The sequence below is a fragment of the Muntiacus reevesi genome, chromosome 12 (assembly GCF_963930625.1).
Source record: "Muntiacus reevesi chromosome 12, mMunRee1.1, whole genome shotgun sequence".
Lineage (NCBI taxonomy): Eukaryota > Metazoa > Chordata > Mammalia > Artiodactyla > Cervidae > Muntiacus > Muntiacus reevesi.
The window spans coordinates 28,353,682-28,369,114 of NC_089260.1; the positions used below are offsets into that span (position 1 = coordinate 28,353,682).

The following is a 15,433-nucleotide window of genomic DNA, read 5'->3' on the forward strand; positions in this document are numbered from 1 at the left end:
ATTATCTTTGCTCAAGTTACTTGCTGGAAATAACATGAGTGTGTAAAGACCTCTTGCAATATTAGAAATTAATTTCATCCTTTGAAACACTAGAGAAGAAAAAGGTATTTAATTGTATCTGAGAATTAATACCAGCCCCAAAAGAATTTAGCTCAACCTTCATATTTGCATTTAAAGTACATACTTATATATTTCTAATTACAAGCAACATTTGCATAAATTGGTTGTAAATTAAACATGAGTAATTAATTGTTTAGCAGTTGCTCTTTTACTAAGCTTTAAGAAAACAATTTGTTAACTACACAAAATTATTTATTTTAGATTCCTAAAGGGATAGGTGTCATTCTTCACAGAATTCTTTTTGAAATAGTGGAGTAAACTGAAATTTTGAAAGCTGTTTCTGAACTTGTGCATTTCTCTGGGAAACATAATGAATAAAAAGAGTTTTCTTAGAGGATATTTAGTTTTTAGTAAATACTCCAAGATAATAAAAATAAAGATTTATGAACTGATGTAAAAGAAATTAAAATTTGATTCAATGTTTATTTACTGTAGACTAAATCACAGTTTACAATGCCTTCTACCACCAGTGGTTACGATAGACCAGATAATTTTATCAGCATTAAAACTAAAGGAAAACTAGATATAGTTTAACTTACATGCAGCAAACATCATGCAAAATACTGGTCTGGATGAATCACAAGCTGGATTCAAGTTTGCTGTGAGAAATATCGACAACCTCAGATATGCAGATGTTACCACTCTAATGGCAGAAAGTGAAAAGGAACTAGAGCCTCTTGATGAGGGTGAAAGAGGGGAGTGAAAAAGCTGGATTAAAATTCAACATTCATCATGGCATCCGATCCTATCACATTATGGTGAAAAGAAGGGGAAAAAGTGATACATTTTATTTTCTTGGACTCCAAAATCACTGCAGATGATGACTTCACATATGTTTGGCTTTTTAGCATTCTACTTCAAATGATCAATCTCTATAAACATTGTTAAAAGGTATCATTCACTTAATCAGAGATTCATTTACTACTTTCTTCTTCAAATCACTCTCTCTTTAAGCATCTCAAACCTAAATGTGTCAATATACTTGTTTATGTTATTATCTTTAATTGATTTACATGTTATAGATTCTCATTTGTTAATGGTCTGTATGTGATTAAAACAGTCTTCCATTATCATCAGTAGTAGGAGCATTTTCATCAACCAAATGAAATCTTTCATATTTGTAAATGAGATCATTTTATATCACAAATATGTAGAATTATATTTATTTTACTGGCTTTTTGAACAATTACAAGAGATTAGCTCCATGTGCATTGATATAATGCACAGAGATAGATGCTAATGCAAGTGTGAATTGTCTTGAATTTTAATTAATTACCCAATATTCTCTCAATCTGATGATGCTTGCCTCTCTATAAAGTTCCCTTCCTGTTAAAGCTAAGAAAATGCAAGATGAAATCAAACCACCCATTAAAATCAATCATGAGAGGCCAAAATATTAAGAATAAAAAAATAAAAGTTTTATAAGTGAAAATCTTTTCAGGTAGAAAATGGAACTCAGATATACTGTAAAAGATGCAGTGGTATAAAAAACATTAAGAAAGTTTCTCCAAGAATATTTCTAAAATAAATTCTGAGAAGTCAGTTCAAAAGACCATATGACTGCTCATATATTAAACTTCTTAGAACAAGAGCATCTAAAATGGATGCCATGGATCTACAGCCTTATCTTTTATATCATCCATTCTGAAGGAGTTCCAATTTATTTCAACAACCTTGCTAATTAATGTCATATGTCTTTATGGATACAGACACTTTTGTAATAGACACAATAGGTATATATGTTCTTGTGAATGAAAGACAAATTTGATATCAAATGAATCCTTGAAACATTGCAGAGAATTTAGGGAATAACAAAACAAACATGAAAGAAGCAGTTACTTTATGTTAGGGAAGACAGCTGTCAAAGAAAAACATCCATAAGGACAAAGATCAGTAGCAAAGCAAAGCCACACCAACAACCCAAAATATGAGCTATTAGCCAGAGAGCAATTAGCCAGACATACAATAATCTTGTCAAGTATAAATAGCTTTAATTTTTCTCCCTGATTTTTTCCACATATGACCACTACCTGGTCGCATGATAAGAACCTGAATTTTAAAATATGAAGTTTCCTCAAAAGTCAACCCCTTGAATGAAACTGCCCAAACTCAGAAAATTATACCTTGCCCTTGGTAGAGATGCACACTTGGCAAGTGATAAATTTTCTATACCTAGAACAGACTTTTCTAGACCATTATTAATCAAACCACTTTGAGTATTGCAATGGGACAAAGAAATAGCCAGTTTTTACAAATCCCATCATGATTTTTTTTGTTTGTTTTAACCTTAAATCTCTTTTCTTTAGGTCTCCCTAATTTGAACTGTATACTCTCATTTTAGACTGTTTATTATTTGAATTCTATGCACCATCATTACTTGAATTTTTGGGCCCTAAACATTAGTTAATGTACTCTTTTGCTATGTTAGTCTGTGTACTCAAATCTTTCAATAATATGAAAAAATTACGGAAGCGATAAAGTTTCAGTACATTTGGTTCAATTTCAGATTCTGTGCTTAAATGACTTAGGTGATACAGATAATCAAGTAATTTCTTCAGGTCTAAATGTCCCCCACCATAAGATGGCCATGTGTGTGTGTGCTCAGTCACTTAGTTGAGTGAAGTGACAGTCACTCTGTCATGTCAACTCTCTGCGATCCCATGGGCTGTAGCCTGCCAGGCTCCTTTACCCATGGAATTCTCCAGGCCAGAATAATGGAGTGGGTACTGTTCTCTTCCAGGGGATCTTCCCAACCCAGGGATCAAGCCCAGATCTCCCTCATTGCAGGCAGATTCTTTACCAACTGAGCCACCACAGAAGCTCCAGTCACTCAGTAATGTCTGATTTTTTTTTTTTTTTTTTTGACCCCATGGTTTGTAGCCTGCCGAGCTCCTCTGTCCATGGCATTCTCTGTGCAAGAATACTAGAGTGGGTAGCCATTCTTTTCTCCAGGGGAATCTTCCCTACCCAGGGATCAAATCCAGGTCTTCTGCATTGCAGGCATATTCTTTACCATCTGAACTACCAGGGAAGCCCAAGATGACTGTATTGTTTATCAAACAAAATGGGAATTTGGAGGAGAAATCAGAGTGCCAAGAAAAAGAGTGAATGCAGGGCTTGTCTTAGGCAATTCAGGACATGTGGTCTACCTACATATTTACCAAATAGGGTAGCTATCTTAATTAACAATGTCTAGTTCCTGAAGGGTTGAATTCTACTGGGCATATGACCTCAGCTTACCCCCAGAACTCATTCCTTTACGATCCCAGTACATGGAAAACATCTTTCAGCTGTGACTTCTGATTATATGCTGCCTTTGACACCTGTTGGCCAATGCTATCCTGGTTTTTCCTGTCTGACCTTCCCTAGAGTCTTTCAAATCTAAGTTCTATGAAAAACATCAGAGAGATATTCAAGAGTGAGATCTAATCAAAGTGGCCAGTAATCACATGTTGTTCAGTTTTGGTTTAAATCTAACCTCTTATGTTTAGGAGATGCCTTCTAAAAATATATGTTACAGGAACAAGAAGAATACATGGTTCTCGACCTCAAGAATATAAGGAAAACAAGAAAAAAAATTACTATTTCCTCTACTACCTCAAGGAGAACAAATAGTATTTGTTCATGCTCAACATTATTTCTTTAGTGCTTAGACAATATAATTGACAAATATTGATTAGGTGAATCAATAGGTGTTTATAAGGTAGCAAAACATTCCATAAGTAGAGAAATACGAGGTCTAGGAAAAGTTGAGATTTTTTGCAGGTGCTTCATCCTAGGAAAGCATAATCCAGTCACTCAGTTTTAATGTGCAACATGATAAAATTAATACTACTGTGTACGTTACACATAAAAAGTTAAGAGAGTTAATCCTAAGAGTCCTCATCACAAGGAAAAACATTTTTTTTCTATTTCTTTAATTTTATATTTATATGGGATGGTGAATGTTCACTAAATTTATTGTGATAATAATCATTTCATGATGTATGTCAATCAATTCCTTTTTACTGTAAACATTAAACTGATACAATGGTGTAAATAAATTATATAACAATAGAATTGGAAGAAGTGAAACTTGTTCAGTTGTGTCTGACTCTTTGCAACCCCATGGACTATACAATCCATGGAATTTTCCAGGCCAGAATACTGTAGTGGGTAGCCTTTCCCTTCTCCAGGGGGTCTTCCCATCAGTTCCACCTAGCCCATCAGGCTCCTCTGTCCATGGGGATTTTCCAGGCAAGAATATTGGAGCGGGTTGCCATGCCTTCCTCCAGGGGATCTTCCCAACCCGGGGATCGAACCCAGGTCTCCCACATTGCAGGTGGATTTTTAACCAGTTGAGCCACAAGGGAAGCCCAAGAATACCAGAGTGAGTAGCCTATCTCTTCTACAATGGATCTTCCTGACCCAGGAATCAAACTGGGGTCTCCTGCATGTACATAAAAAAGATTAAGTTGGAGACAAATTTTAAAATGACTAGGAGTTTGGTAAAAAAAAAAAAAAAGAAAAAAAGAAAAAAAACCAAAAACCTTTCCAGTGTTGGAAAGAACTAGGACATTCTAGTGGAAAGGGAAACACTGATGAAGGCAAAGGACAGAAAATAAATATGCAAAATCAAATACAGTAAGTATTCCCCAAAGAACTGGAAATAATAATCTGCTCATTCTTTCATTACAATCAGATTTACTGAGCACTAACTGTGTGACATGCCACGCTGGATGAAGCACAAACTGGAATCAAGATTGCTGGGAGGAATATCAATAATCTCAGATACGCAGATGACACCACTGTTATGACAGAAAATTAAGAGGAACTAAACAGCCTCTTGAAGAAAGTGAAAGAAGAGCTTGGAAAAGCTGAATTAAAACTCAAGATTCAAAAAACAAAGATCATGACATACGGCCCCATCACTTAATGGCAAACAGATAGGAAAACAATGGAAACAGACAGACTTAATTTTGGGGGGGGGGAGGCTCCAAAATCACTGCAGATGGTGACTGCAGTCATGAAATTAAAAGATGCTTGCTCCTTGGAAGAAAAGCTATGACAAACTTAGACAGCATATTAAAATGCAGAGACATTACTTTGCCAACAAATGTCCATAGAGTCAAAGCTGATTTTTGCAGTAGTCAAGTGTGGATGTGAGAATTGGGCCATAAAGAAGGCTAAGCACCAAAGAATTGATGCTTTTGAATTGTGATGTTGGAGAAGACTCTTGAGAGTCCCTTAGACTGCAAGCAGATCAAATCAGTCAATCCTAAAGGAAATCAACCCTGAATATTCATTGGAAGGACTGATGTTGAAGCTGAAACTCCAATAGTTTGGCCACTTGATGCAAAGAGCTGACTCACTAGAAAAGACCCTAATTCTGGGAAAGACTGAAGGCAGGAGGAAGAGGGGACAACAGAGGATGAGATGGTTGGATGGCGTCACTGACTCAATGGACGAGTCTGAGCAAGTCTAGGAGATGGTGAAGGACAGGGCAGCCTGCTATGCTGTAGTCCATTGGGTTGCAGAGTCAGACATGACTACGTGACTGAAAAACAACAAACTGTGTGACAGGAACTGAACTCTTCTTCACACTGAGGACACACCAATGAATAAACAAAGTTCTTGCCACATAGAATTTACATTTTTGTTAAAAAAAAAAGCAGACCACATATACATAACAATGTTGTTAGAGAGTGGTAATTACCATGAAGAAAAATAAAAATGACATGACAGGGATTATTCCTTTATGGGGATTGTCAGTGATGTGATTTTTTAAGTAGAGATTGAGTGTATTTAGGAAGAAGGACATGTGACTATATGAAACCTATTTCAGGAAGAAGAAATGAGAGGGAGTTGGAGGGATGGGGAAAGGGAAAGCCTCTTAACATATGAAGAAAAGCCAGGAGACCTGTGTAGCTGGAGTGCAGTGGTATGAATGAGGGAGAAAGTTGTGAGAGATGAGGCACGGGAGGTGCTCAGGGCCCAGATTACATGGGAGCAGTTAGGTCATGCAAAAGTTTTGAGATTTTATTCTTCTTGGGATGCTAAGTGCTAGAAGGCTCTGGGCAGCAGAGTGCCCTGTTCTGCTTTAACTCCTAAAATAATTACTCTGGTTGCTTTCTGAAGAGTAGACCTAAGAGGTCAAAGGGAAAGAAATAAACCCCTCAAGAAATACATGGTGAAAAATAAGGTAATGGATTTACTAAATAATGCAGAATCTAACTGAACTGTTTATCACTTGTTTAAGATTTAAGGTTTCAATAATAAAACAAGATGAAGCTAGAAAGATCAACTTTTTGCTCAGAAACCTAAATATACAAAAATAGGACTGAATTAAAAGTAGTCTGCCATATAACATAATTGATAGCAAAAAAGTCCTCTTTTTCAGCCATATATTCCAGGGAGTTCAGAGTATCCATAAATTATTTCAACAGCTCTATGTACATCTTTTTACAAAATTCTAAACATGGGGCATCACTGAGGAAAGAATAACAAAATTTTAATTGTACTTTAAAGAATTTTTGTACCATATTGTAAAGGATGTGGGCAGGAGGCAGCATGACAGTAGACTTGTACATAGGATCTGGATCAAGGCTGCCTGAATTTCAAACTTGACTCGCCATTAACTAGTGGGATGACACAGGGCAAGATATTTAAACTCTGTTTGCCTTAGTTCTCTTATATGTTAAGTGGTGATCATAACAGCAATTACCTCATGGAGTTGTTTTGATAAAATTAGTTAATAAACATAAAACACCTGTAGCAGTACCAATATATGGTAAACCCTCATTAAATGTTAGCTGTCATTACCACAAACCCTCACTGACTAGTGAGCTTTGCGAATCAATTAACCATGGGCTGACCAGGTAGTGCTAGTGGTAAAAAACCCTGCCTGCCAATGCAGGAGACGCAAGTTTGATACCTTGGTCAGGAAGATCCCTTGGAGGAGGGCATGGCAACCAACTCCGGTATTCTTGTATGGAGAATCCCACGGACAGAGGAGCCTGATGGGCTACAGTTCACAGGGTCGCAAAAAGTCGGACACAAGTGAAGCAACTGAGAAGCAGCAGTGTGAATTAGCTATGGCCCATGAAGAAACGATGAGAACTAATGTGTGCCAAAGTGAGGCAAGCTGTACCTTGAGTAACCAGGCAGTCTATGTCAATGGAGGTTACACTCTTGGATCAGGAGAATAAATTCTTTTTATTCACTATTCCTCCCTTTAAGGAATTTTAGATTAGTTAGTTGCCTCTGGGAAAAAGTTTAAACTGAAGGAAAAGAATAATCAAATCAGTATATAAGATTATATGTAGTTGAGTTCAGTTAGAATGAATGAAAAATTAAGTAGCAGCTTCACACAAAGCTCAAACATTCAAAAAAGTGAATATAAATTATGCCTTGTCCAGCTATACTTCCTGTCCAGCTAGACTTCCTTGGTGGCTCAGACAGTAAAGCGTCTTGCCTATGATGTGGGAGACCCGGGTTCGATCCCTGGGTTGGAAGATCTCCTGGAGAAGGAACTGACAATGGATTCGAGTATTCTTGCCTGGAAAGTCCCATGGATGGAGGAACCTGGTAGACTACAGTCCATAGGGTCACAAAGAGTCAGACATGACTGAGCGACTTCACTTTCACTTTTCACAGCTATACTCAGAATGAGATGGGATACAAAAGTGGAGGACAGATAAAGATGGAGGTTTCAATGTGACATAAATGATCTTTCAAAAAAGAGGTAAGAATACTGAAAGGAGACAAAACTGGAAAGGATGGAGTCCATGTTATTAAGAATCATGAATTTATTGATTAATAATTTGAGCTTTTATCCCTAGGAAACAAAAAGTCATTAAATATTTTTGATATTGGATATAACATGAAATAGAATGAAGGTTAGATTGAAGTAGTTGGATATTGAATTTTTTTTTTTACTTTTGTTCCAACATTTATTAAATGGAATTGACTTGATTGGAACTGGCAAAGATGTTTCATGACTAGGGATGGATCCATGAGCAGTTGTTCCTAAAATTAGTGCTTCAGGAAAACACAGGCATGAATAAAATACAATAATAACAGGGAACAGGCACTGCTGCAGCATACAATTTAAGCACCTTAAAAGATACCAATTCCTTTTAAGGACACTTCTTCACAGACATGGGAAATGAAACATGGAAACCTCTGAAGTTAAACAATACAAGATTCTGAAAGCGAATGTCATCTTAATGGTTAAAACTTGAACAATGGTGAGACACACAGTAAGCCCTAAAATTGACCATCTCTAGGTGTTTTGATTTTCACAAAGTATTAAGCCAAGATAATGTATATTCTGGTTTCCCTTCTTCCAAAACCTCAAGTTTCAGTCTCTCTGGACAATACTGGTAGGTAATGTTAATACTGACAGCTCTCTTATTTTTAAAAAAAATCAGTGTTGGTACTTGCCATCACCAAAGAACAGCTATAGCATAAATCTCTCAATGCTTTAATCTAGTTCCTGAGTGAGTGTAGTTTAGATCTAGAAAACCATAAAAACTCAGATGTACTGTCCGTTAATGAAAAATATAGCTGCATGTGCACAGTGAACATCACTCCCCCTTACTCTACAGAGTTGCAGAAGAGTTCACAATTGTTAGTATTTAACAGCAACAACAACAACAAAAAACCCTCTAGAATTCAAAATAGTGCCATGGCTCTCTCAGTTCAAGATACAAAGAATTAGAGAAGGCATGATCTAGTAATACTGAATCACAAACCCAAGTTCAAGGGTCCTGAGTTTCCAATAGCAGGAAGGAAACAGTAGCCAGCTTTCAAAATAATGCTATAGGAACTGTAGCTTGTTGCCCATGAAGGATAAAGCTGTTCCTGAAGTGATGCTGCCCTATGTAGGACACATAACTATCAGTATATAGTCTGTTAACAAGCTTGGAACTTTTTCACTATCCTCTTTCATGGCACGAAGAATTTTTGTTAATATCTGAAGATCTTCAACAGATGGCGGTCCATTTTTTTTTTTTTTTTTTTTTCTCATAAGGAATGACTGTTGTCAAGTATGTGCCGGGCATGTGGCTTCTCTCGTTCTTCCTGTTCTGAGAGCTGCCGTTCTTGAGTTTCTTTTTCTTTTTGGCTGTTTCTTTGTGCGCTTTCTGTTTGTTTTGCACTTCGATGAGAACAGAAATAAAGCTGTTCTTCACTTCTTTCTCAAACTCCAGTTCGTCTCGCAGGGCCTGCTGCTGCACCAGCTCTTCAGAGTACTCCTTGATGGCAGTCTCGATTTCTTCCAGCAGCTCATTTAATTCAGATACCGACAGCCTTTTCACCCTCTTTTCATAACTGCTTGTGCTAGACCTCTTAAGAGTTTGAATTTCCTGGGAAAGCACTGAAAGCCGATCTGACTGGGCAGGCGTTTCATCATCTTCTGGGTCTGGTGATTCTTGCATCATTTCTTCAATTTCTTCAATCACCTGGTCTGCAGTGAAGAGAGGCTCGTCGTTGACGCAGGAGACGATGATTGAATGCATATCCAGCTGTTCTCTCAGCTCATCATCTGAGGTATCGAAGAGCAAGCTGTCACTCATCCCTTTGTCTGAGAGATTCAGAGCAAGCAAATGCAAGGTCCTAGTATGGGGTGACTTCCAGTCTACAGGCATTACATTTCCGTAATTATCTGCCAGGGCGTTCCAAATCTCGGCCCCTTGCAGGAGGCTGTGCTCGGTGATGGCCGCACAGCCGCCCTCGGGGGCTCGGCACCCGGACCGGAGGGGCGGAAACAGGCTCAGCTTCTCCTCCAAGTGGCAGGCCAACGCTGGGAAGCCGTCGCCACCCGCGCCCGGCGCTGCTGCGGCCTCGGGGCTCGCGTTACAGTTCTCTTGGTCCTGGAGGCTTCGGGCCAGCTCCTGGAACTCATAAAAATCCTGCCAGTCCCCGTCCGCCGCCATCGCTGCCCGGTGCTGTCGCGCGCCCCGCCTGGATATTGAATTTAAGGTTGATTCTAGTTGCCTTGATGAGAGATGATGAGGGTCTATGTTGCTCCTAGGCAAACTAGACACATTCAGTTTTATTATTAATAACACGTAAGCATGCTGGTATACTTGGACATTATTTTTTTTCTCCTGCTTCTTCTGATAATATCACCACCAAACCTTTCTATCTTGGTGAATTTACTATATCATTTGTCTCCACAGGGATGGATGGACACATGACCTGGAGAAAGCCAATCATAAAGGGCACTTCTCCATTACTAGTTTCCTGTAGAGGTATGTACTGATCAGAGACCTTTCCTCATATTTTTCTAATAAGAACAGAAAGGTAGAACTCTCATTCTTCTCTGATTTCGGAAATGTGAGGTTATATGATTCCATCTTCCTGAAAGTGTATTCTCCACCTTTAGTCCCACATATTAAAAAAGCCTAAAGTTTCAACTAAGGAGAATGATGATACGGAGAGAGAAAAGCCAAGGTGGAAATGGAAATATCCTTAAAAATGTTTGAATTCATGATGATCATTAGCAACAAGAAGTATGCCATGTGTGCCTTTTCTAAGTTTGACCTGGGTTAGTCACTCACTTGTGTCCCACTCTTTGTGACCCCTTGGATTATAGCCCACCAGGCTCCTCTGTTCATGGAATTCTCCAAGCAAGAACACTGGAGTGGGTTGCCATTCCCTTCTTCAGAGATTCTTCTCCACCCAGGGATTGAACCCGAATTTCCTGCATTGCAGGCAGGGTCTTCACAATCTGAGCCATCAGGGAAACCCTTTTCTAAGTTTGAAAACTTCGAAAAACAAATTCTGCTTTCATTTTTTTAAATCAGTTAGAATTGGGTTTTTGTCACTTAAACCACAAGAATGCTATTACAAATTGTATCACACCAAAAATGGGGCAGATATGCTGAGGATTCTTTTAAACCTCCCTATAAAAACAAATTGAAACAAAAATGATGGCACTGCCAGTATTTGAAAATACTTATAAAATGGGAAATGTGATCTTCCACTTGGCAAAAGGATAAGAATATGTTAAGAATAGTGTTAAAAATGAAAATTAAAACCCAGAACTAGTGGGTAGATTTTATGTGTGTGTTTTTTATAAACCATGTGTACAAGTACTTCCCAATCTTAGGAAAGCAGCTTCTTTCATTGTATTTTTACATGTATTTTTAGAAAACATGCCCTCCTCCAGGGGATCTTCCCAACCTGGGGATTGAACCCAGGTCTCCCTCACTGCAGGCGGATTCTTTACCATCTGAGCCTCCAGGGAAGCCCAGGAATACATGTTTTCTAAAAAATGAAGGATTGCTGACTTATTTTAAAAGAAATAAATAAGAGATAAGGACACTGGTGTATTATTTTCTATGGCCAGGAACTGGCCATCACAAGGAAGTCTGGTACATTGCTATAAAGCTGTGTAGGTAGGCAGAATTTGGACTATTACACATTGCCTTCCAGGCAGGAGGTAAATGCTCTAACTCTTCATTGCATTCACCTGACATCAATTTGACATTTTTTCAATGCTATTTTTTTAAGGAGTACAGGACACAATAGGCATCTAAAATGGTTACCTCAACACATTTTAAAAATATATATAACATCCTTAGGCATTGGGTAAGTTTGGCTTATTATCAGTATTCATTCTTTTGTGTCTTTATTAATGGTTTGATAACATAAAATTGGCAGAATTCAAGATATATTTATTCTAAACCTTACATTTACAAAATCATGTTGATTTATTTTTGGTTTGTAAACTGGTTTACTTTCCATATTGAACCTACCATCACAAGTTGGAAGTGGATGACTCCACCAGTGGTTTTTCTCACAGAGAAGGGGCTCTTCATGGCTCAGCCTGTATCCAGGATCGCAACTAAAGGAAACAGTAGATCCAATGGAGAAGTCATGACCATAGCGACGACCGTGTACAGGTATGCCAGGATCCAAGCAAGAATAGGTGTTCACTGTAACACCTGGAAAACAAGGCAATATGAAGAAGAGTAAGCTTGATGAGAATCAAATCACTGAAATAGATTCTTATTCTTTTAAACAAACTCACTCCTTCAAAACAAACAACTGTTGATGATAACTTTTACAGATAAATTAATCTGCCAATCAGTTCAGTCACTCAGTAGTGTCTGACTCTTTGCGACCCCATGAAATGCAGCAGGCCAGGCTTACCTGTCCATTACCAACTACCGGAGCTTGCTCAAACTCATATTCATCGAGTTGGTGATGCCAAAATCAGGCTACAAGTTACATAATAACTTAATGAAAATGTATAATTATCTATCAAACTTTATATTATAAATTATGTATATACATATATATGTATGTAAAAATGTGTGTATATATACATACATATGTATGAGTATATATATATATATATATATATATATACACATACACACACACACACACACACACACACACACACACACACACACACACACACACACATTTATGGGTTTCCCCGGTAGCTCAGCTGGTAAAGAATCCGCCTGCAATGCAGGAGATCCTGGTTCGATTCCTGGGTCAGGAAGATCTCCTTGAGAAGGGATAGGCTGCTCACTTCAATATTCTTGGGCTTCCCTGGAGGCTCAGATGGTAAAGAATCCGCCTGCAGTGAGGGAGACCTGGGTTCAATCCCCAGGTTGGGAAGAACCCCTGGAGGAGGGCATGGCAACCCGCTCCAATATTCTTGCTTGGAGACTCTCCATGGACAGAGGAGCCTGCTGGACTACAGTCCATGGGATTGCAAAGAGTCAGACACGACTGAGTGACTAAACACAGCACAGCAGATGCACATGCAACAATTATCATAGCAATAATTAATGTTTTCAGCTTGTTATATTCCATGTTTTTACAACTCTAAAATGTTTGCAAAATTTGCCTCATTTAGTCATTAAAATAATCCTATGAAATTATTTCTTATCATGAAAACTCCATTTAATTGCTTTAGGAGACTCTAAGTATATCTTAAAGACTGGTATCTGTGTCGATGAATTTGTTCTGTAGCCATTCATCATTGCCTTGCCTTACTTTATGTGATATTTACATAATCTAGGAAACATTATTATATCTACATTTCAAGAAATACAATATAATACAGCTTCTTGGGATTGGGGACTGCCATAAAACAAAACAAAACAAAACAAACAGAAGGTCTATTCTGTGTTGTTTTTATTATTTTAATGTTTTGTAAACAATAAATAACTTTTATCCTATTGGTGAAGTTTTTGTAATCTTCCTGTTTTGAGAGGAAGACAGAATGGGTAAAAGTGCCCAAGAAAGGGAATAAAATCAAGTTCTGGGGTACGACCAGGGATGGCCTTTCAAGAAATCCTTCCCATAAAAATTTGGTTCACTCGAGAAACCAAGTTTTCTCCTTTAATGTGTTCCATTAAAATAAAAACAGAAATTCACAAAATACCAAATATATTTTTAAAGTTTTAAGTAGTATAATAGCATTTTTCTCTACTGATTTTGAGGCTTGTGAATGGTTCATTTAAAAAAGATAATTTGGATACCTTCAGCTTGAAAAGCGTATTAAGAAAGTGTCAACAGAAATGGTGTTTTATTTGTTTTCTTGGTAAGAAAGGGTTTGTGATGTTAGAGATTACCTCACAATACTAAACAAGTGAAAGTGTTAGTCGCTCAGTCATGTCTGACTCTTTGCAACCCCATGGACTGTAGCCCACCAAGTCCCTCTGTCCATGGGATTCTCTAGGCAAGGATATTGGAGTGGGTAGCCATTCCCTTCTCCAGGGGATGTTCCCGACCTAGGGATCGAACCCAGGTCTCTGGCATTGCAGGTGAATTCTTTCCAGTGAATCACCAGGGAAGTCCCTAAGTTAGCCTTTGATTTACTAAATAAACCACAAAGCTAATTAGAATAAAAATGAAAGAAAATGAACTTTTGTAAACAAATTTAAACTCAGAGTCCCTGTCTCCTGGGCAGATTTGTTGACCAAAATCAGTATCTGTTGAGCCTCTCATCAGCCTCAGAATTATCTAGCCTCTACTCTGCCATTTAAGCACTAGCCCTCAGTAATAATTTGGGATTATTTCATCAAAGGCCTTTAGGTGACAAACTTGCTGACTGTGATAAAGACTCTGCCTTAGCCAAACTCAGAGTCAGGCTCACCCCTTGGCTGGGCTTCCCTGATAACACAGTTGGTAAAGAATTTGCCTGCAATGGAGGAGAAAAGGGATAGGCTAACCACTAGAGTCTTCTGGGGTTTCATTTGTGGATCAGCTGGTAAAGAATCTGCTTGCAATGTGGAAGACCTGGGTTCGATCCCTGGGTTGGGAAGATCCCCTGGAGGAAGGCATGGCAACCCACTCCAACATTCTTGCCTGGAGAATCCCCATGGGCAGTATAGACCATGGGGTTGCAGACAGTCGGACAAGACTTTCACTTTCACCCCTGGGCTCTGTCCTTGGTCTATTTAATTCAGTTTTAGCAAGAATCTGAACTAAATCTGCTGGTCAGTTTATTGAAAATCCTCACCCTTTTAGTAACACTTTGCATGATGATTTAACTTAATCCTTAAAATAACTGTGTGTATGAGAACATGATTATGACCACCTACCTTGATTGAAATGGACTGAATAGGATGTATTTGGCATAGAATAGAACGTTGGACAAAAATGAAAATATGGTGTCTGCTCATGTTAGCACACTGATACAAATCAATTGCTAGTGAAAATTAATTTTGAATAGATCTTTAAAAATGACTCTACTCTGACTCAGGCTTAACTAATAAATGTCAAAGATCAAAATTAAAGTTCTTTAAATTCATTTTAATTCCCAAGTGTGTGTTAATCCTCTTATTGCATTTTATAATAGTTTATAAACTATATTTTCATGCCACAAAGTTCTAAGTAAAGGGAAGTTAATATAATTAAATGATATTGTAGATAAGGTTGAAAAGAAAAAAAACAGTAAATATATATTCATAATTAAAAGAAAACCTCACAGGTCCAACCAGATTTACTGAAGAGAGACACCTAACATGGAATATACAGTTACAAATTTAAATGCTGGAAATTTTTCTGAGGGACGAGATAGGCGACTTTAACACAAAAATAAGAGATACAATATCTGTCTGAAACTGATATAAAGATATCTTGCAGTAATCTTAAATGTATTGTTAGATACAATCACAACAACTATTTTTCATGGAAAGATATATGGCAACATATTTCCAGATTAAAATGTGTGAATACATGAGTTTATATGTATGTGTGCAACTATGCCTCATATGCAATACATTCACACATTTAAATATGTTAGAAGATTATAAATAAAACAGATTTATATGTATCAGAATCAATTTAAAAAATCAGA

The 15,433-nt window shown here is 37.6% G+C and overlaps 1 protein-coding gene and 1 pseudogene across 3 annotated transcripts in view; both read right to left on the reverse strand.

Annotated features, from left to right (window-relative positions):
• Nucleotides 1-15,433, reverse strand: part of CSMD3 (CUB and Sushi multiple domains 3) — a 1,308,014-nt gene that overhangs the window by 417,839 nt on the left and 874,742 nt on the right. For all 3 annotated transcript variants that reach the window (XM_065902671.1, XM_065902670.1, XM_065902669.1), the window contains one exon: nt 11,865-12,053. In XM_065902671.1, the coding sequence (XP_065758743.1) occupies nt 11,865-12,053 (189 nt within the window). The remainder of the gene's footprint in view (nt 1-11,864; nt 12,054-15,433) is intronic.
• Nucleotides 8,874-10,037, reverse strand: LOC136145086 (fasciculation and elongation protein zeta-2 pseudogene; annotated as a pseudogene).